The sequence below is a fragment of the Cherax quadricarinatus genome, chromosome 26, assembly GCF_038502225.1.
Source record: "Cherax quadricarinatus isolate ZL_2023a chromosome 26, ASM3850222v1, whole genome shotgun sequence".
Classification (NCBI taxonomy): domain Eukaryota; kingdom Metazoa; phylum Arthropoda; class Malacostraca; order Decapoda; family Parastacidae; genus Cherax; species Cherax quadricarinatus.
The window spans coordinates 22,680,759-22,701,698 of NC_091317.1; the positions used below are offsets into that span (position 1 = coordinate 22,680,759).

A 20,940-nucleotide genomic window follows, 5' to 3' on the forward strand; every position below is an offset into this window, starting at 1 on the left:
ACAAGTAAGTGTAGCAATACAAGTGTAGCAACACAAGTAAGTGTAGCAATACAAGTAAGTGTAGCAATACAAGTAAGTGTAGCAATACAAGTAAGTGTAGCAATACAAGTAAGTGTAGCAATACAAGTGTAGCAATACAAGTAAGTGTAGCAATACAAGTAAGTGTAGCAATACAAGTAAGTGTAGCAATACAAGTAAGTGTAGCAATACAAGTAAGTGTAGCAACACAAGTAAGTGTAGCAACACAAGTAAGTGTAGCAATACAAGTGTAGCAACACAAGTAAGTGTAGCAACACAAGTAAGTGTAGCAATACAGGTAAGTGTAGGAACACAAGTACGTGTAGCAATACAAGTAAGTGTATCATTACAAGTGTAGGAACACAAGTGAGTGTAGCAACACAAGTAAGTGTAGCAATACAAGTGTAGGAACACAAGTGAGTGTAGCAATACAAGTGTAGGAACACAAGTGAGTGTAGCAATACAAGTGTAGGAACACAAGTGAGTGTAGCAACACAAGTAAGTGTAGCAATACAAGTGTAGGAACACAAGTGAGTGTAGCAATACAAGTGTAGGAACACAAGTGAGTGTAGCAATACAAGTGTAGGAACACAAGTAAGTGTAGCAATACAAGTGTAGGAACACAAGTGAGTGTAGCAATACAAGTGTAGCAACACAAGTAAGTGTAGCAATACAAGTGTAGGAACACAAGTGAGTGTAGCAATACAAGTGTAGCAACACAAGTAAGTGTAGCAATACAAGTGTAGGAACACAAGTGAGTGTAGCAATACAAGTGTAGGAACACAAGTGAGTGTAGCAATACAAGTGTAGGAACACAAGTAAGTGTAGCAACACAAGTGTAGCAATACAAGTAAGTGTATCAACATCTCAATAAAAGAAACTACAAAAGAAAGCAATGCAAATAATAACAGAACATAAAAGTGAAATAAACGTGAAGAACATGAAACAAAAGAAAATTACTGTATATTTCGATCCACGAGTGAGACTCTCTTTAGTAAACTAACAAGTTATAACGTGTTCAAGATGGTCACACTGCTAGGCCGAAATATGCAGTACTCTTCTAGTTTACTTTCTGTGTGATCATTTATCCCTAATGCTATACATATCTAGAGTCTACCTGGAGCCAGTTTCAAGGAATCACTGCCCCAGCGGGTCAGTCCCAGACCAGGCCTCCATCTTGTCCGAAATTCTTCCCTAAAAAGTCAATTACACTGTACTTTCGGAAGTACGTATATCATAATATACCAACTATAAATACCGGAGGCATCCGTTCCAAATTTGCATAAAGAAGTAAGTCCTACCAAAACAAGAAGGCGAGTCAAATGACACACAATACAATAAAAATCATAGGTGGACTAAGCACACTAAGAGACAACTCAATAAACATAATGGGACCAAGGCTATTCATAACCCATCCTTCGTATATGTGAGAAATTACTTATGGTTCGCCTTCAACAGGGAAGGTGACAAGATTAAGAAAATTCTGATTAGACAAGTTGTTTTCCCAACGTGAATGCGTGAAGCTAGCACTAACAGCCTAAATGATCTGGCCGTCTGCCACGAAGACTGGTCAGAAACCTGGCCTCTGGTGGTTGTGTTCCCCAGAATGCTCTCCATGTAAGCAGTCTGCAAACAGTTATGGAAAGAATGAAGACTGCAAGAGAGGCATTGTATACAAAACCAAAAGGAGAAAAGGGAACATTTGAAAGATCCTCGTGTAATAATGTCAGTTAACCTTTCAAAGAGCACAGTAAGGCAAATATCACCAGGGAAATGAGGGGGTGGATAATGATAACTGCCAAAACAAGGGAGGCAGTGCCAATGGTGACACTCGTTAAATCACTCGAGTTCTCTCGCTTAGAGCGTTGTTCAATGTTGACGGTTCCTTTCAGGGCAGGAGAGATATCAGAGCTGGAACAGATTTGTTGGGCTGACAGATTTAGAGATCATTAAGAGCCCACATAGAGCCAATAAAGCATTTGAATTACTGAGAAAGCCTCAAGTCCTGAATCTATACTCGCAGGCGGGAGAGAGAGAGAGAGATGATAAAATATACGTGGAAGGTACTTGAGGGCCTGGTCCCAAATCTTCACATTTCCATAATAGAGTGAGAGATACGGGTGAAGGTGTAAAAAGCCCAGTGAAACATAGGGGCGCCGTGGACACAATAAAAGAACATTGTATCAACATTCGTGGTTCCAGACTATTTAACACACTACGACAAGATATCATTCGGAAGCACTCTTGAAGCAAGTGTAGACATTTTCAAGAGAAAATCGGACATGCACTTCTTGATCAACCAGGTTGTGATGCTGATGTGGGCCACAGGGTCGCGGTAGCAGCAGCCTGGTTGACCAAGCAAGAATCTGACGAGCCTGGTCCAGGGCCGGGCTACCAGGGTAGAAAAGCTCTAGAAACCCTTCAAAAGATATATATATATATATATATATATATATATATATATATATATAAATATATATATACATATATACATATATACATATTATATATGTCGTGCCGAATAGGCAAAACTTGCGATCTTGGCTTAAATAGCAACGTTCATCTTGCCATATAGGACAAGCGAAAATTTGTGTATGGAATAATTTCGCCAAAATCATTCTGAACCTAACGAAAAAAATATATTTCACTGTATTTATTTAGTATTAAATTATTGTAAACAAATCTAAAATATATTTAGTTGGGTTAGGCTAAAATAAATTGTTCTTGTTATAATAAGGTTAGGTAAGTTTTCTAAGACTCTTTTGATGCAAAATTATTAATTATTACATTAACATTAATGAAAAAAATATATCTTTAAACGTATAAGAGAAATTTTTAGAAAGGACTTAATTTTAAGTGAGTTCTTGCTAATCAAACAGCTCCAGGAGAGAACCTCGAGGTTTTCCCTCAAGTAAGTTTATTCTTTTTTCAGAGGATGAGGGTTCCCAGCATAGTTCCAGAGGTGGTACGTCCCTACATATATAAACACATAAATACACACACGCACACACACACGGGACAGGAGCTCGGATTCGACCCCCGCAACCTCAACTAGGTGAGTACACACACTCACACACACACACAAACACACACACACACACACACACACACACACACACACACACACACACACACACACAGAGGTATGATAAAGCTCACGGTTCAGGGAGAGTGACCTAGTAGCGACCAGTGAAGAGGCGGGACCAGGAGCTAGGACTCGACCCCTGCAACCTCAACTAGGTGAGTACACACACACACGCACACACAGATATACATGTACACATACACAAATGAAAGTTGAAGACACAGATGAATCAAAGAGATGTTAGAAAGTATTTCTTTAGTCATAGAGTTGTCAGGAAGTGGAATAGTCTGGCAAGCGATGTAGTGGAGGCAGGAACCATACATAGTTTTAAGACAAGGTACAATACAGCTCATGAAGCAGGGTGAGAGAGGACCTAGTAGCGATCAGTGAAGAGGCGGGTCCAGGAGCTATGTCTTGACACCTGCAGCCACAAATAGGTGAGTACACACACACACACACACACACACACACACACACACACAGTGATAGATATTGTGATGATATACGTCAGGTTTAGGGTAACACAACGACGTACAAAACTCAAGGCAGAACTCAACAATCTTCTCTCTCTCTTCCTAATCCTCCCCACTACACATAAACCCCAATATTCTTATTAATTTACTCTACGAAATGGTTCAGCTGAAAAAGAACACACGGAGTCTTCATATAAGCTTTTGGAACGCTTACAAGCTCAATTTTCCATTCAGAAATCAAAGAGTGAAGTCAAAAATCCTTGTAAATATTTAATGTCTTTCTTTTCCTGGGTTGGTGTGGTGGGCGGAGTTTGAGGTGTGTAGCGGTCACCTGATTGGCCGAGTCGTGGTTTACACACATGCCAGATACTACTTTATGCATCCCTCATCTCACACATTAATACCTACAGACTGCTATAACAGTCTCTCTTTGGCGTCCACGACTGTGTGGAGGTGTCTTTGGTCTCCTATGTGTGTAGGGGTTTGGCACTTCCACGAATAGGTAATTTTTTTTTAGGGAAATAAAGAGTAGATACATTCTTAGGGGACAGAGAGGTTGTGTGGGTGACGCTCCGGGTGGAAGTGGTAGCTCCGAGCCGCCACTGGTAATGATAGAGTCAATCGCGTCTCCGGGCCGGCGTGCGAAGTCGGCGACACACAAAAATGCATTTTTTTCTATTTTTAATTCCCCGAGTAAGGGATTCTCCATCACACCACGCCACGTGAGCATCATCGACGGCCCCAAATCGCACGGCAACCGGAGGTTAGCGATGGAGGCGAAGGAGAACTCGATGAGCGGACGGAAGGAAAAAATTAAAATAAGGTGTCGGGGGTTGTGCAGGTGTTCGGACGAGTTTTGGGTTCACCGCGCGGTTGGCCGTCGGGAGGCGGGTACTCCTGGGCGGGCCAGACCTCCCAGACCGTCAGCCAGCCAGTCAGTCATCCTCAGACCGCCACTCTCACTGGACCTGCCACTCCTCACACTCATACAGTGGTCCACTCTTGTTTACCATCTTGCTGGCCTCTTAAAGTGCTGCGTCAAACCCAACGGCTCCTACGCGACAACCCGACGCAACCGCTCCGTAACCAACATTTTCTTGGGCAGTGTTCCGTCGCGTGTTGGTGGTGTTACGCTTATCAGAAAACACAAACTTGTGCAAGATTTACCGATATTGACATATAACTTTTGAGTGCTCAGAGGAGTTTTTTTTTTTAAGTTGTGTTCTGATCAAGAGACGGTAATTTTTTTTTTTTTGCGGTTATCATTGTGCTAGAATTTGACTAAACATTTGTGATCATTCTTGTAATAAAGATAATAATTGTTCGTAAGTGTTAAATTATTCGCCACCATCCCCCCCGGCCCCATGAGAGAGAAGTGCCGCAAGGAGTGACAGTGGAGGTGGAGTGACACTCCCAGTTCGTCCGCACCTCACCACTAATCCCCAGACCCCCACCACAACCCCCAACCCCTACACAAAACCCCCTCCTTCTTCATTGCCACCTCAAGATTACCACAAGCCAGCTAGCGCCACCAGTACAACGCTGTGAGGTTCACCACCAGAGTAGCAGCTCGAGCTGATGATACCAAGGATAAAGTCTTCTCATCTTCCTTCAGTCTTGGAGTAAAGACGGGTTGTTGGTCGAAGCTTGTCTGCATACATCCTCAGGATTATTATTATTTGTGTGAAACGCAAAACCCGTGTGGAGCATTCAGCAGGAGGAGTGGAGGGAGGCTTGATCTTACGGTCCGCTAAGACCCGAACAAATACGCTAATTGTACTCACAAGCGTCCAGCCAGCCACGTGAACGCCTGTAAAGGCCGCCCAAACACTTGCTAGGAGCTCCTTATGCTAGTAAACAATACTGAATGAGTTGTGTTGTCTACTAGTAAGGTGGCCTCCACGGTGCCAGCCCTCGGTGCCAGCGAACACTCCCTTGTGCGACTGATTGAAATCTTCTGATACTGGAAAAATATATCCCCCTGGTGGAGAACATTAGTGCGATCATTAATCATCTTCAAGACCCCAAGATACCACCGCTGGCGCACGATTATGTAAGCGGCAAGCAAAAGTAACAGTAGTGCTTGCGTTGCTGCCGTTGCCGCCATAGCAAGGGGCATCGGGCAGGCTTCTGCCGCGTGCCGCCGCTTCAGCGGGACGGTCGAGTCATACGGAGGTGTGTACACGTGTGCGTGATTACAGGTGCAGGAAGGAGTGCGTGGCGACCAGGTAGGTCTTGCATCGCCGGCGCCGTGGCTCCCCATGCAGGCGCCGCCGACCCGCGCGCCCTGATGACGGTGGCGTGGCGCAGCGCAGGGGACATGGCGACGGAGGTGGGCGGCATGGGTGGGATGAGCGGCGGGGGCGAACACCCTGGAGAACTGATGAAGACCGGCTCGCCTAACATCCTGTGTACGGCGCTGCCCAGTCACTGGAGATCAAACAAATCGCTACCCATGTCCTTCAAAGTGGTGGCTCTGGACGATGTCAAAGATGGCACCATCGTCACCATTAGGGCCGGAAACGACGAGAACTTTTGCGGCGAGCTGCGCAACAACTCCGCCGTCATGAAGAACCAGGTGGCCAAGTTCAACGACCTCCGCTTCGTCGGTAGGTCAGGCAGAGGTAAGTGCAGGACAATGTTGAAGATAGCATCATCAAATAACCCATTTCGGTTAGTCATCTAAACCAACCGAAACGACTGACAAATGATAAAAAGGACTACCAAAACAATCATGAAAATACCGTAGTAAGGTCGGAATATGAATGGTAGTTACTAGGTCGATATTAATATAAAAATGGATACTTAACTTGCATTCCGGGGAGACGCCACGACTTGACAACTAACCCACAAACTTGAAATAAAAACCAAACGTCTTTTCGGCCGTCCTGAACCGTAGGTAAGGCGTCAGGGTTTCATATCCAGTTATGGGGTTAATTATGAACCGGTCCAGCAAAGGTATTTCGACTTGAAACCTTCGATAACAGCAAAGCGCACAGAGTGCTGCTGAGAACCCGGAACACAGAATCTCAAAGGGACTTCAATATGGATTTCAATAAAGTAGGTACGAAAGATTAGAGAATTTATGAGTAAATAAATCATGATATTAATTACTGAACAGTAAAGAGATTATTAGCTCAAAGCAAATTCTCAGGAAAGAACACAGATCCGAGGTTCAAACAATTCACGACAAACCCGAAAACTTATAAATAATACATGTGTAGCTGTAAGAAAATTTAATGCGGACACGTTTCGCCCATCAGAGACTTTACTAATTCAATGGCAATGGATTGATGAAGCCATAGATGGGCGAAACGTATCATTATTTATGTTTCCTAAAGTTTCACATGTCTCATTTTCATACAGTTGATGGTGTAATATGCCTTTCGTTAATACCTAACCCACAAATCAGAAATGAAAACTGGAAGAGGTTTCGATCCACCTTGGAGCATTATCAAGTTTTCCATCATTCTAGAGAGCATTGAAATGTGGGGGGTAAGAGTTTGGGGTGGCCCTGAAGGACCCTCCGTCAGGTATGGGTGGGACTTTTCACACCATCTAGTAAAACAGCCGGGTTTCCCTTCTGAGTGGCCCTCCGTCAACTACTGGAACGGTTCCCCAGAAGGAGCCTCCGTCAGGTACGGCGGCGGGGTCGTCGTCGCCCACGTGGATTTATGGCAGGAGTGAGGACCAGCAGGTGGCGACAGTGTTGGTTGTCAGGGATCACGGGAGAGAGACAACGAGCATCTCTGCTACCACAACATCGCATCATCAGGTGGCCACCTCTCAGGCCTCTCCTCCCCTCCAGGTCTAACGCTTGTCAACCTTTTGAAGGGAGGAATGTCCCTGATGCTTTCAGGGCTCTTGATTCAAAGAATTGCAGCTGCCCTCCCCTGCAGGACTTCCATATTCTAGGGGCTGTATGGCCCTTGCTCTTCCCTATAAATCTAATAATACTAATTCTTGTCACAACATAGAAGCAAATTCCTGTGAGTCGCGACAACGCGTTTAACATCCCTCTTAATGTAATCAAAGATATATATAGCAAAACGCGCCTTGTTAAAGAGACTAACATGTTAACATTAAGAAAGTACCGCTCATTGACCTAATATCGGAGACTACACAATTCATGAGTGTCACAGCAGTTGGTCTGGTCCCTACCGACCGCGCCTGGGACTGTTATCCCGTCACCCGGAGTTTGGAAACCTATTGACAGGTTACAGAGGATGTAGGGAGGCTTGCGTCGGCACACTGACGCCGCTATGAATATTACCCTCCTCTCACTCACAACCAGTGCTACTTCTTACACTCTTCTTCCTGATGAGTCTGCATGAACGATATATATATGTATAAATATATATATATATATATATATATATATATATATATATATATATATATATATATATATATAAAAATATATATATATATAGATATATATAAAATATATATATATACATAGATATATATAAATATATATATATATAAATATATATATATATATATATATATATATATATATTTATATTTATATATATATATATATATATATATATATATATATATATATATATATGTATATATGTATATATATATGTATATATGTATATATGTATATATATATATATATATATATATATGTATATATATATATATATATATATATATATACATATATATATATATATGCAAAACAACCACTGTGAAAGAATATTTTGAAATCACCTGTTTACTGTGATCTTATTGCATATATATATATATATATATATATATATATATATATATATATATATATATATATATATATATATATATATATATATATATATATATATATATATATATATATATATATATATATATATATATATATATTTTTCTCTGATTTACAGCGTTCACTTATACGTTTAAAGATTTTTTGTTCATTTACGCTAATGTAAAAATTAATAATTTTGTACCTACCTACCTGGAATCTACCAAAAGATCCTTAGAAAATTTACCGAACCTTATTATAACAAGTGCAATTTAAGTTAGCCTAATCCAACTAAATATATTTTAGATAAGTTTACAATAATTTAATACTAAATATACACAATGAAATATATTTTTTAGTTAGGTTCAGAACGATTTTTGCGAAATTATTGCATACACAAATTTTCTCTTGCCTTATTCGGCAAGAAGAGCGTTGCTATTCAACCCAGAATAACAGGGTTTGCCTATTTAGCTCGACATATATAAATATACATAAATCGTGCCGAATAGGCCTAACTGGCGAGTATGGCCTAAAAAGTAGGCTTATTTTCTTCCAAATAAGCAGAGCTAAAATTGATTTTATACAATAAATCTGCAAAACTTAATCTGAACGTAGCGAGAAAAATATAAATCATTGATTTTTAGTAATATTAAATACATTTAAATTTATTTATGATATATTGAGTAGAATTTGCCTAACAAAAAATTACGTTAGGGTAGATGATGTTTGTAAGTTAGGTTAGGTTAGGTTTATAAGTTAGATTACCTGGTTACCTGGAGGTTATTCCGGGGATCAACGCCTCCACGGCCCGGTCCATGACCAGGCCTCCCGGTGGATCAGGGCCTGATCAACCAGGCTGTTACGTACGAGCCACAGCCCGGCTGATCCGGCACTGACTTTAGGTATCTGTCCAGCTTTCTCTTGAAGGCAGCCAGGGGTTTTTTGGCAATTCCCCTAATGCTTGATGGGAGGCTGTTGAACAGTCTTGGGCCCCGGACACTTATGGTGTTTTCCCTTAGTGTACCAATGGCGCCCCTACTTTTAATTGGGGGCATTTTGCATCGCCTGCCCAGTCTTTTACTTTCGTAGGGAGTGATTTCTTTGTGCAGATTTGGGTTAGGTGAGGTGAGGTTTATAAATAAGGTTAGGTTAGGTTTATAAGTTAGGTTACGTTAGGTTTATAAGTTAGGTTTGGTTAAGGTTAGGTTAGGTTACGTTTATAGGTTAGGTTAGGTGAGGTGAGGTTTTTAAGTTAGGTTAGGTTAGGTTTATAAGTTAGGTTAGGTTTATAAGTTAGGTTAGGTTAAGGTTAGGTTAGGTTAAGGTTAGGTTAGGTTTATAAGTTAGGATAGGTGAGGTGAAGTTTATAAGTTAAGTTAGATTAATTTTAGGTTAGGTTTATAAGTTATGTTAGGTTAGGTCAGGTTAGGTTTATAAGTTATGTTAGGTTAGGTCAGGTTAGGTTTATAAGTTGGGTTAGGTTAGGTTAAGGTTAGGTTAGGTTTACAAGTTAGGTTAGGTTAAGGTTAGGTCAGGTTAGGTTTATAAGTTAGGTTAGGTTTATAAGCTAGGTTAGATTAGGCCAAGGTTAGGTTTTTAAGTTAGGTTAGGTTAGGTTACTATTATAAGTTAGGTTTGGTGCCAATTTTAATATAAAAAATTGCTCCTTATTCAATGAAAAATATTTCTATTAATCCATAAAAGAAAACTTAGAAAAAAATCATTTTTTAAAGCATTTCGGTTTAATTTAAAAATTCGGTTTATTAGGCACGACACACACACACACACACACACACACACACACACACACACACACACACACACACACACACACACACACACACACACACACACACACACATATATATATATATATATATATATATATATATTGTTAGGTGAATAATGTTTGACGTGAACAGAACAATGTTTGTTGTTCACTGAATAATGTTCACTGAATAATGTTCACTGAATAATGTTCACTGAATAATGTTCACTGAATAATGTTCACTGTCAACTGAATAATCATTGTTGGTACAATAATGGAAGATGGTCTGCAATGCCTCATCGTGCAACCCTGCGCTTCGTGGTCTCTGTAAGACTATTCACCTTAATACTGGCTAGAATACCTCAAGGATACCTGACGACGATTTCGGGGCTCGCCGCCTCCTCTGCCTGCTTTCTGGTTGCTTGCCTGATCGACCATGTTGTTGGTTCTGGCTGCATGCAGAACGTATGCACCACAGCCTGGCTAATCAAGAATTAACATGATAAACTTATCAAACTCACTCTCTCTCTCTCTCTCTCTTGAAGACAGCTAGGGGAGTGTGTTGGTAATTTCCCTTATGTATGAAGGGAGGGTGACGGGTCTTCGTTCCATTACAGTTGTTGTATGGACGCTTGATGTGTGTACTCACTGATGCGTGTATATGGGGGTCGAGTATCAGCTCCTCTGTGTGTGTGTGTGTGTGTGTGTGTGTGTGTGTGTGTGTGTGTGTGTGTGTGTGTGTGTGTGTGTGTGTGTGTGTGTGTGTGTGTGTGTGTGTGTGTGTGTGTGCGGGTAGGTGTAAGTTGAACCTGCCTAGCATTGGCTAGTAGGCCTGCTATGGTGTTACTTCATTCTTGTGTTTCGAATTCAATGTCTTGAATTCATTCTCTAGAGCACTGTTTCTAAAGCAGTTTCTAAAGCACTGTTTCTAAAGCAGTTTCTAAAGCACTCTTTCTAAAGCAGTTTCTAAAGCACTGTTTCTAAAGCAGTTTCTAAAACACTGTTTCTAAAGCAGTTTCTAAAGCACTGTTTCTAAAGCAGTTTCTAAAGCACTGTTTCTAAAGCAGTTTCTAAAGCACTGTTTCTAAAGCAGTTTCTAGAACACTGTTTCTAAAGCAGTTTCTAAAACACTGTTTCTAAAGCAGTTTCTAAAACACTGTTTCTAAAGCACTGTTTCTAAAGCACTGTTTCTAAAACACTGTTTCTAAAGCACTGTTTCTAAAGCAGTTTCTAAAACACTGTTTCTAAAGCACTGTTTCTAAAGCAGTTTGTGATGTAGTCCAGCTGGGCTTGTGAGGTCTCTGGGGAGACCTAATTTAACCAATTATATGGTCACACCTTGCCTTGGCAAACGTCTGTAGCCACGCCCACGTCTGAGGTCTTTTGTTCTTGACGCCTCAGACCTAGGCGTCAGGTCGTACACGTGGTTGTGGAGGGTGCTTGGACCACCATAAAAGCCCAAGGAAGAGCTGAGTAGGGAGACTCGAGCGGAGCTGCTGCTGGGGTGCAGAGCTCCTGAGCAGAGACTTCGAGTGGAGCTGCTGCTGGGGTGCAGGGCTCGGGAGAAGGCTGCTGAAGTCTCTGGAGGAGACTGTTGGAGGCATTGGGCAGAGTACTGGCTTGGCGCATTTCTCGTGCTATATAGGTCTTGGGACCTGTGGCTTAGTTCCTGTAGTGAACTGTCCTCTGTGCTATATTGTAAGTTATATTCATTTTCGTCAAGTTGATTGTATTTCCCTGTCTCACTGCTTATATGTACCACCCCATTTATCTAAACCATAATAATGTTCTCCTGTTCCCAAATATATTATTGTACAAAGACTTAATAATAAACTGTGTTTGAGTAGAATAGGAATATTCTCTGTCCCCGTCATTTATTCTTTTTCTTATATTTTATTATGTTTATATATGAGTGAAGAATGGGTGAGGCATATGTTAGTGAGTAGCGTAGAGTTAATGAGAGTGTCGTGGTAGTCACCACTGACCTGTCCTTACCTACCTACCTCCGCTAATCATCTCACTCCTACCACGTCGCCAGCCTCTCCCCTGCCTACATAATCCCTTACTCCCATATTCCCCACTTATATCCTATTCAATCATTACCCCCCCTACATGACATGGTGTCTAAGCGGTGGTGGTTCTTATTATTTTTATAGTAGGAACCAGTCCCATGTGCCTTATTTTTGACTGCTCGGTTATACTTATGCTACCATTTGCTACCATTTGATTTTGTGTTATTATAATATTATAATCCTAGTGACCTTAACTGACCTTTTCTTGACAGTGGGTCTGAATAATTGTTTGGTTGTATTATTATATTTGGTGGAGTTGGTTGTTGGTTTGAGATAAATGGTGGAGAATATCAGTGTTTGGGTGAGACTTTTGGGGGAAGCAATTACTGGCCGAAATTGAATATTTACAGAGGAATGAGAAGTCACCCAGCCCACCTTGGAAGACTCACCCACAACTGTCACCCATTGAAGAGTTGCCTATGATTGCTGTCCACCTGATGTGCCCAGTCACCCAGCTGATATGCCCAGTCACCCAGCTGATGTGCCCCAGTAGATGTATTGCTGCCTGGTCTGTCATCCAGTGTAGTGGGTGTCTGTCTGCGTCACCCAGCCTCTGTGACCATTGCCTGCGGACCGCCAGTTACCCGCAGTTGCCAGGGATGGGTGACCGCACCTGCTGTTGATGACCTGAAGTGACCTCACCTCACCTCGAGCAACTGACCATAGCCTGCTACTGCTGATGTCGGCTGCTGTGATGCTGCTGAGATGCTGTAGCCGTGCTGCTATGCTGTGGCCGTGCTGAGATGCTGTAGCCGTGATGCAATGCTGTGGCCGTGCTGTGTGCTGCTGTGATGTTGAGATGCTGCGGCCGTGCTGTGATGTTGAGACGCTGCGGCCGTGCTGTGATGCTGGGACCGTGCTGCGATGCTGTAGCCGTGCTGCGATGCTGTGGCCGTGCTGTGTGCTGCTGTGATACGGCCGTGCTATGTGCTGCTGTGATACGGCCGTGCTGTGATGATGGATATGCTGTGGCCGTGCTGTGATGCTGCGATGCTGCCTAGCTCAAGAGGAGATGGCGGTGATGCTGCAGTGGTGTGTGAGGGATTCTGGCTGGTGTGCCAGGACAGGAGAATCTACTTTGAAGGAGTTGCCATCCTCGGAGATGTGGAAGGACGTGAGCCGCGGAGATGGACTCCAGCTGCTGGGACCAGCCTGCTTTCAAGGGCGGTATGGAGGCGTATCCTGCCTTGCTGGTCGACCTGTACGACCGGTATGCGGGGATGCCCTGCCAGCCATGAGAGACAATTGAGAGTGTGAGATGTCCCCAGCCTACTTTGACTTGCCAGAAGTGTTAGTGTTACCTGTGTGAAATAAGGTGACCTTGAATACGGTCCAGTGATTATGGCCGCCTTGTTTTATGAGGCCAGTGAATCCTAGTAGTGGCATAGGATAATGGAGGGTCTTAGCTGCGATGCCTGCCCTGTCTCGATTTTCAGATGTTGTAGTGTGCATGTGAAGTGTGCCGAAAATGCGACCTTGGTGGTCGTGAAGTGGTCCAGTTGCAGTTACTTGAAAGAATGCAACCCGTTGGAGCAGTTTTCCACGCCATAGAAGCCTAGAGAGGTTTGGCCCAATGGTTAACGTGCGAGGGTGACTAGCATTGGCTAGTGCATTTCTAGTAGAAGTAGGGAAGGCACTGGAGCCCGATATTTAGGTTTAAGGAGAAATGACGGGTAAGGAGGCTTTGCACCAGAAAGCGACTATTATGCTGGCCAACTGCCAGGTGTACTGATTATGCTGCCTTGTGGTAGTTGAGGAGGTTGAGGGAAATATAATTGTATTATGTATAATTTTGTCTTTGTATTGTAATAGATTTAAGGGATTAGGATTAAAATAGTCTAATAACTAGGACAAATTGTCCTAGTTCTCAGATATTTTAAATTGGGGGAGAAAGGGGGATGTGATGTAGTCCAGCTGGGCTTGTGAGGTCTCTGGGGAGACCTAATTTAACCAATTATATGGTCACACCTTGCCTTGGCAAACGTCTGTAGCCACGCCCCACGTCTGAGGTCTTTTGTTCTTGACGCCTCAGACCTAGGCGTCAGGTCGTACACGTGGTTGTGGAGGGTGCTTGGACCACCATAAAAGCCCAAGGAAGAGCTGAGTAGGGAGACTCGAGCGGAGCTGCTGCTGGGGTGCAGAGCTCCTGAGCAGAGACTTCGAGTGGAGCTGCTGCTGGGGTGCAGGGCTCGGGAGAAGGCTGCTGAAGTCTCTGGAGGAGACTGTTGGAGGCATTGGGCAGAGTACTGGCTTGGCGCATTTCTCGTGCTATATAGGTCTTGGGACCTGTGGCTTAGTTCCTGTAGTGAACTGTCCTCTGTGCTATATTGTAAGTTATATTCATTTTCGTCAAGTTGATTGTATTTCCCTGTCTCACTGCTTATGTGTACCATCCCATTTATCTAAACCACAATAATGTTCTCCTGTTCCCAAATATATTATTGTACAAAGACTTAATAATAAACTGTGTTTGAGTAGAATAGGAATATTCTCTGTCCCCGTCATTTATTCTTTTTCTTATATTTTATTATGTTTATATATGAGTGAAGAATGGGTGAGGCATATGTTAGTGAGTAGCGTAGAGTTAATGAGAGTGTCGTGGTAGTCACCACTGACCTGTCCTTACCTACCTACCTCCGCTAATCATCTCACTCCTACCACGTCGCCAGCCTCTCCCCTGCCTACATAATCCCTTACTCCCATATTCCCCACTTATATCCTATTCAAATCATTACCCCCCTACATGACAAGTTTCTAAAACACTGTTTCTAAAGCACTGTTTCTAAAGCAGTTTCTAAAACACTGTTTCTAAAGCAGTTTCTAAAACACTGTTTCTAAAGCAGTTTCTAAAACACTGTTTCTAAAGCAGTTTCTAAAACACTGTTTCTAAAGCAGTTTCTAAAGCACTGTTTCTAAAGCAGTTTCTAAAGCACTGTTTCTAAAGCACTGTTTCTAAAGCAGTTTCTAAAACACTGTTTCTAAAGCAGTTTCTAAAGCACTGTTTCTAAAGCAGTTTCTAAAACACTGTTTCTAAAGCAGTTTCTAAAGCACTGTTTCTAAAGCAGTTTCTAAAGCACTGTTTCTAAAGCACTGTTTCTAAAGCAGTTTCTAAAGCACTGTTTCTAAAGCACTGTTTCTAAAGCACTGTTTCTAAACCAGTTTCTAAAGCAGTTTCTAAAGTAGTTTCTAAAACACTGTCTGTATTACAATATCTGAGTGATTTAGAAATATTATAATAGACAGTGCATTAGACAAAGTGCAATAGTCTCTAATGTATTTAGATAGCTAGTATGTTTTTTTCTGTTTTTCTTCTAATTTGAGTGTGTTTATGTCTTGTAATATGCGCGCGCGAGAGAGAGAGAGAGAGAGAGAGATAGAGAGAGAGAGATAGAGAGAGAGAGATCCACTTCGTGGATGCACTACGAGGGCAGCGTGAAACAAGCTTTTATGCCACAAGACGGGCAGAAAACAGCAACTTCACTCTTGCTGTACCCTTCTCCAGAACATCACTCCATCTGAGATCATATATACCCAGGATGACTCGAGTATGGAACACATTCGTACAGCATAATGATGTCAACGAGATAAAGTCAGTTGATCAAATGAAAATGCTGGCTCACAGATGGCTCCAACTTCATCCTGTCCCGTACTTGTATGTCTCATAACAATAAAAATGCTTTCAAATGAGCTGATGTAGGTAACAGCTCTTAGCTTGCCAATAAAGTTAGGAATCCTTAACCTGTAAATAGCTTGTCAATAAAGCTAGGGATCCTTAACCTTGTCAAACCCTGTGTAAAGAGAGAGAGAGAGAGAGAGAGAGAGAGAGAGAGAGAGAGAGAGAGAGAGAGAGAGAGAGAGAGAGAGAGAGAGAGAGAGAGAGAGAGTGAGTTAGAGTTAGAGTTAGAGTTAGAGAGAGACAGACAGACAGAGACAGATAATATATTTAAAGAAAATTATCGTAAATAACGTAATAAGGTAAAAGGAAGACAATAACAATAAAGAATAATAATAAAATATAATTAAAAAAAAATAAAATTAAGCACAACAACAACAACAAAATCTGTCGCTTAAGAAATTGTCAAAAAGTTCTTTTAAAAATCGCAAAGTGATTTTTTTTCCCACTGAGAGTTTAGGCAAAAAAAATCATTATATTTTCCCCATATTATTATTATTATTATTATTATTATTATTATTATTATTATTATTATTATTATTGTAGTTGCGTAAACCAGCGTAAGAATTATACAGCAGATTCATATTAGGTCAAATAGGCAAATTAGTTTTCCAATAAATTACTCACAAGGGACAACACCAGAGTATCTTCAACACTGCTTTGAAAACTTAGAAAACTTTTTCAAAGAAGTTCTGTTATGCTCTCTCTCTCTCTCTCTCTCTCTCTCTCTCGCTCTCTCTCTCTCTAACTCTCTCTCTCTCTCTCTCTCTCTCTCTCTCTCTCTCTCTCTCTCTCTCTCTCTCTCTCTCTCCTCTCTCTCTCTCCTCTCTCTCTCTCTCTCTCTTTCTTTCTCTCCTCTCTCTCTCACTATATATATATATATATATATATATATATATATATATATATATATATATATATATATATATATATATATATATATATATATATATATATATATATATACATATATATATATATATATATATATATATATCGTTTTTTATTTCGCTCTCTTAATTAAGGAAAATGTAAGTCTACATTTGACAGTTTTCGTTAGGTCTAGTGTTCACTAGGCCTAGTGTTCACTAGGCATAGTGTTCACTAGGCATAGTGTTCACTAGGCATAGTGTTCACTCGGTGATCCTAACATGGTGTTAAGATATCTTTTAAACTTTCCATTTTATCCGAACACCTACCGAAGTTCGGTCATCACCACCGTAACCGAACAAACTTAAAGATACCGGTTCAGATGTCGTGCCGAATAGGTAAAATTGGTCAATTAGCAAGACCTCATTTAAAATTAAGTTCTTTCTAAAATTTTCTCTTATACGTTTAAATATAGGTATATTTTTTCATTTATTTTAATGTAAAAATTAATAAATTTGTACCAAAAGAACCTTAGAAAACTTGCCTAACCTTATTATAACAAGCGAAATTTAATTTACCCTAATCCATCTAAATATATTTTAGATAAGTTTAGAATAATTTAATAATAAACAGACACAATGAAATATATATTTTTTCGTTAGGTTCAGAGTGATTTTTGCAAAACTTGCATACACAAACTTTCACTTGCCTTATTCGGCAAGAACTGCGTTGTTTAAATAGCCAAAATAGCAAGTTTTACCTATTCACCACGACATTATATATATATATATATATATATATATATATATATATACATATATATATATATATATATATATATATATATATATATATATATATATACATATATACATACATATATATATATATATATATATATATATATATATATATATATATATATATATATATATATATATATATATATTATTTATAAGTGCACTGAAAATCGCAGCACAGGAGTCCCTTCCTGCTGAGAACCTTGATGCTGGTGAAGGGCTCTTGTTCCATGGAATTGTAGCCACATTCCTGTTCCTCCCATAAACCCTTGTGAGAGACCAACGGGTTTCGCGCTTCATCCTCTCTCAATAAAATAGTCGGGTGTGAAAAACAATGCTGGAGTTGTGAACTAAGGGAGAGGAGGTGTCAGCGCTGTTCCAATATCAATGTGTCACCGTCGGCAGAGATCCTAGGTATCCCAATATCCTACCAGCACTAGAAACATATCCTAACTATCCTATTATCCTACCCGAGTATTGTGCCTTGTGGAACAGAGCTTTTCACTATGGCAGCTTCCGATTTAACTCTGTCGACCACTACTCTGCATTCGATTGGTTAGAAAGTGGAAGATCCATCTCCCCACTTTCCCAGTTATTCCTTTAGCACATATTTTGTGCGCTATTACGCCATGATCGTACTTGTCAGAGACTTTTACAAAGTCTGTGTATATTACATCTGCATTATGTTTGTATTCCAGTGCATCCAAGGCCATATCATAGTGATCCAGTAGTTGTGAGAGGCAGGAGCGACCTGCCCTGAACCCACGTTGCCCTGGATTATTTTAGACGTCTAAGTAACATCCTTTGTCCTCAAAAATATCCTAGAATCCTAGTAGCATCCTGTCCTATTAGCATATCGTAGCCTTCTATTAAATATCATTCCTGTTCGAAGAAAACATATCATACTTATATTAAGGACACCAAAAGTACATTCTCATGAAAGGTTATGAATGAAGAAGTTCTCTGCTGAAGAGGGCCTCAACTGGAGGTCGATGTAGACTACCATTCTTCCCTCACTAAGGGAATATATCTAAAGTTTTCCAATGTAATTGCAGTAGCTAAATAGCTTACACTTAGCTGTATAAAGTTACACTCAACCATTCCTTGGGTTCACATCCGATGGACCTGGGTTCGATCCAGCCACAAGTGGAAACGTTGGGCACAATTCTTTGAACAGCTGTTAGCTACCACCGTTCACCCAGCAGTAAGTAGGTACCCAGGTGTTAGCAATTGCTATAGGTGGCATCCTGGGAAAGAGGATAAAGGGACTGCACTGGAAATCAGCCAGACTAAGCTGGTTTTCTTGGGTTATCCTGAGTTACTAATCCTCCCACTCATATATCTGTCAACTCACCCTTAAAACTCCCCAAAGTAATCACTTCAATGAAACTACTAACCTTAAACGGCATTAACAAGTCATTACCATCCCGTACCCTTCCTAAATCGTAATTTATCAGTCGTGAAGCAAATGTTAAGAGATCTTTCTTGGTTACATATCTTCATTACTTCCTAGTTATTGATACTTATCTTCCAACTGTGTAACTCAGTTACCATCTCCTTATTCTACGTCTTTCAAAGAATAGGTTCAGTGTTATATATTCTTAGGAAAGTTTCGTGAAACTAGTTATTAGTTTTGTCATTTTTTTCACAAAACTAATAACTTTTGTAATATGGAGACCATATTTGCGTTACATAATTTAAATTAGGCCTTACTAATAATGGTGGGAGCTGTATAACATAGGGACTTTTTACACTTGTTCTTCCTAAAGTAATCTCGAACCTAACCTACCCAGGATTTATTGTTTTGGTCTAACAAGACCTTTCCGCATGCAGCATAGGTGGGCATTGTGGTTATTTTCTGTCCTCAGCAATACAGTCTATTGTCTCTCTGTCATACTGGGGGTTAGTTTAAATGATAGTAATTGTAAAGTGTGAGTAAAACCTGCCAGCGAATGCCAGTAGACCAATAGAACCTATTTACCAGCAGGAGTTAATAGGCCCACCTGCCAGCAGGGGCCAGTAGAACCTGTCTACCAGCAGAGGCCAGTAGAACCTATCTACAAGCAGGAACTAGTAAACCCACCTACCAGCAGGGGCCAGTAGAACCTGTCTACCAGCAAGGACCTGTAGGCCTACTTCAGCACTTTAACTATGCCTAAATTTTACTAGTCATAACACTATCCATCCTATCAACATTCTTCAGGTAGCCCTACCAATACATCTAAGCGGTTCTAACAAGCAAGATATCCTAGTGATTTATCCTGGCCGTTCTAGCATCACATCACATCCTGCCTTACAGGTGCAAACACAAGACATCACTTCTCGTTACATTTGGTTAAATTTAGCACAAGGATCTTTTGTTTACGTTTGGTCTCAAGAAGAAGGAAACAACAGTAACACTTAAGCCTCATCCTGTTTACTAAGTGTATCTGCTACCTCGGCCCTATGGGCTTTACCTGTGACCGGTTTCGTGAGCTCTTCTATCCTCGTAGCCCTGCTAGGCTTCCCTGTTGACCACGTGATGAACTAGGCTGTTCGTACTAGCGGCCTGTAGGTCCATATAGCCATCACAACCAGGCTTTTCTGGCAATTGCAGGAAGGTCTTCGGTCCCAGACCAGCCCTCTACTGGGGTGAATTATTATATGCCTAAGATCTATTAGAACTGTGATATTTACTAGACATCCCTGGGTGGTTACTCTCTACCAATATTCCACACTCCTACAGTAGGAGGGTAGTACCTACTAACCTACCATCAATGTTTCACACTCAGGCGACAGAAACAGAACAGCAGAGATGACAACAAAGAAATGAGTGAGATACTGAAATCCTAATACGACTCTGTGTTTAGAGAGCCACTAATCAGTCTAAAGATCAACAATCCAAATAATTTTTTTCATGAATGAGCCTCAAAACTCCATCAATGTATGCCAGATTTCCGACATTGCCTTAACTCCGACAGACTTTGAGAAAGCCATTGACAACATGCCTATGCACTCAGCCTCAGGCCCAGACTCGTGGAACTCTGTGTTCACTAAGAACTGCAAGAAACCCCTTTCATGTGCTCTAAGTATACTATGGAGACGGAGCTTAGACATGGGTGAAATTCCACAGTCACTTAAAACAACGGATATAGCCCCACTCCACAAAGGTGGCAGCAAAGCATTAACTAAGAACTATAGACCAATAGCTCTAACGTCCCACATTATAAAAATCTTTGAAAGAGTGCTAAGAAGCACGACTGCAAACCACTTGGATTCACAAAAACTGCACAATCCAGGGCAACATGGGTTCAGGGCAGGTCGCTCCTGCCTCTCACAACTACTGGATCACTATGATATGGTCTTGGATGCACTGGAAGAAAATCAGAATGCAGATGTACTATACACAGACTTTGCAAAAGCCTTTGACGAGTACGATCATGACGTAA

General features: G+C 41.0%; 1 protein-coding gene across 2 annotated transcripts in view; it reads left to right on the forward strand.

Moving 5' to 3' along the window:
• Window positions 1-4,504: 4,504 nt before the first annotated feature.
• Window positions 4,505-20,940, forward strand: part of LOC128691660 (segmentation protein Runt) — a 113,489-nt gene continuing 97,053 nt past the window's right edge. For both annotated transcript variants that reach the window (XM_053780506.2, XM_053780507.2), the window contains exon 1: window positions 4,505-6,200. In XM_053780506.2, coding sequence (XP_053636481.1) covers window positions 5,867-6,200 — 334 coding nt within the window. In that variant the 5' untranslated portion in view covers window positions 4,505-5,866. The remainder of the gene's footprint in view (window positions 6,201-20,940) is intronic.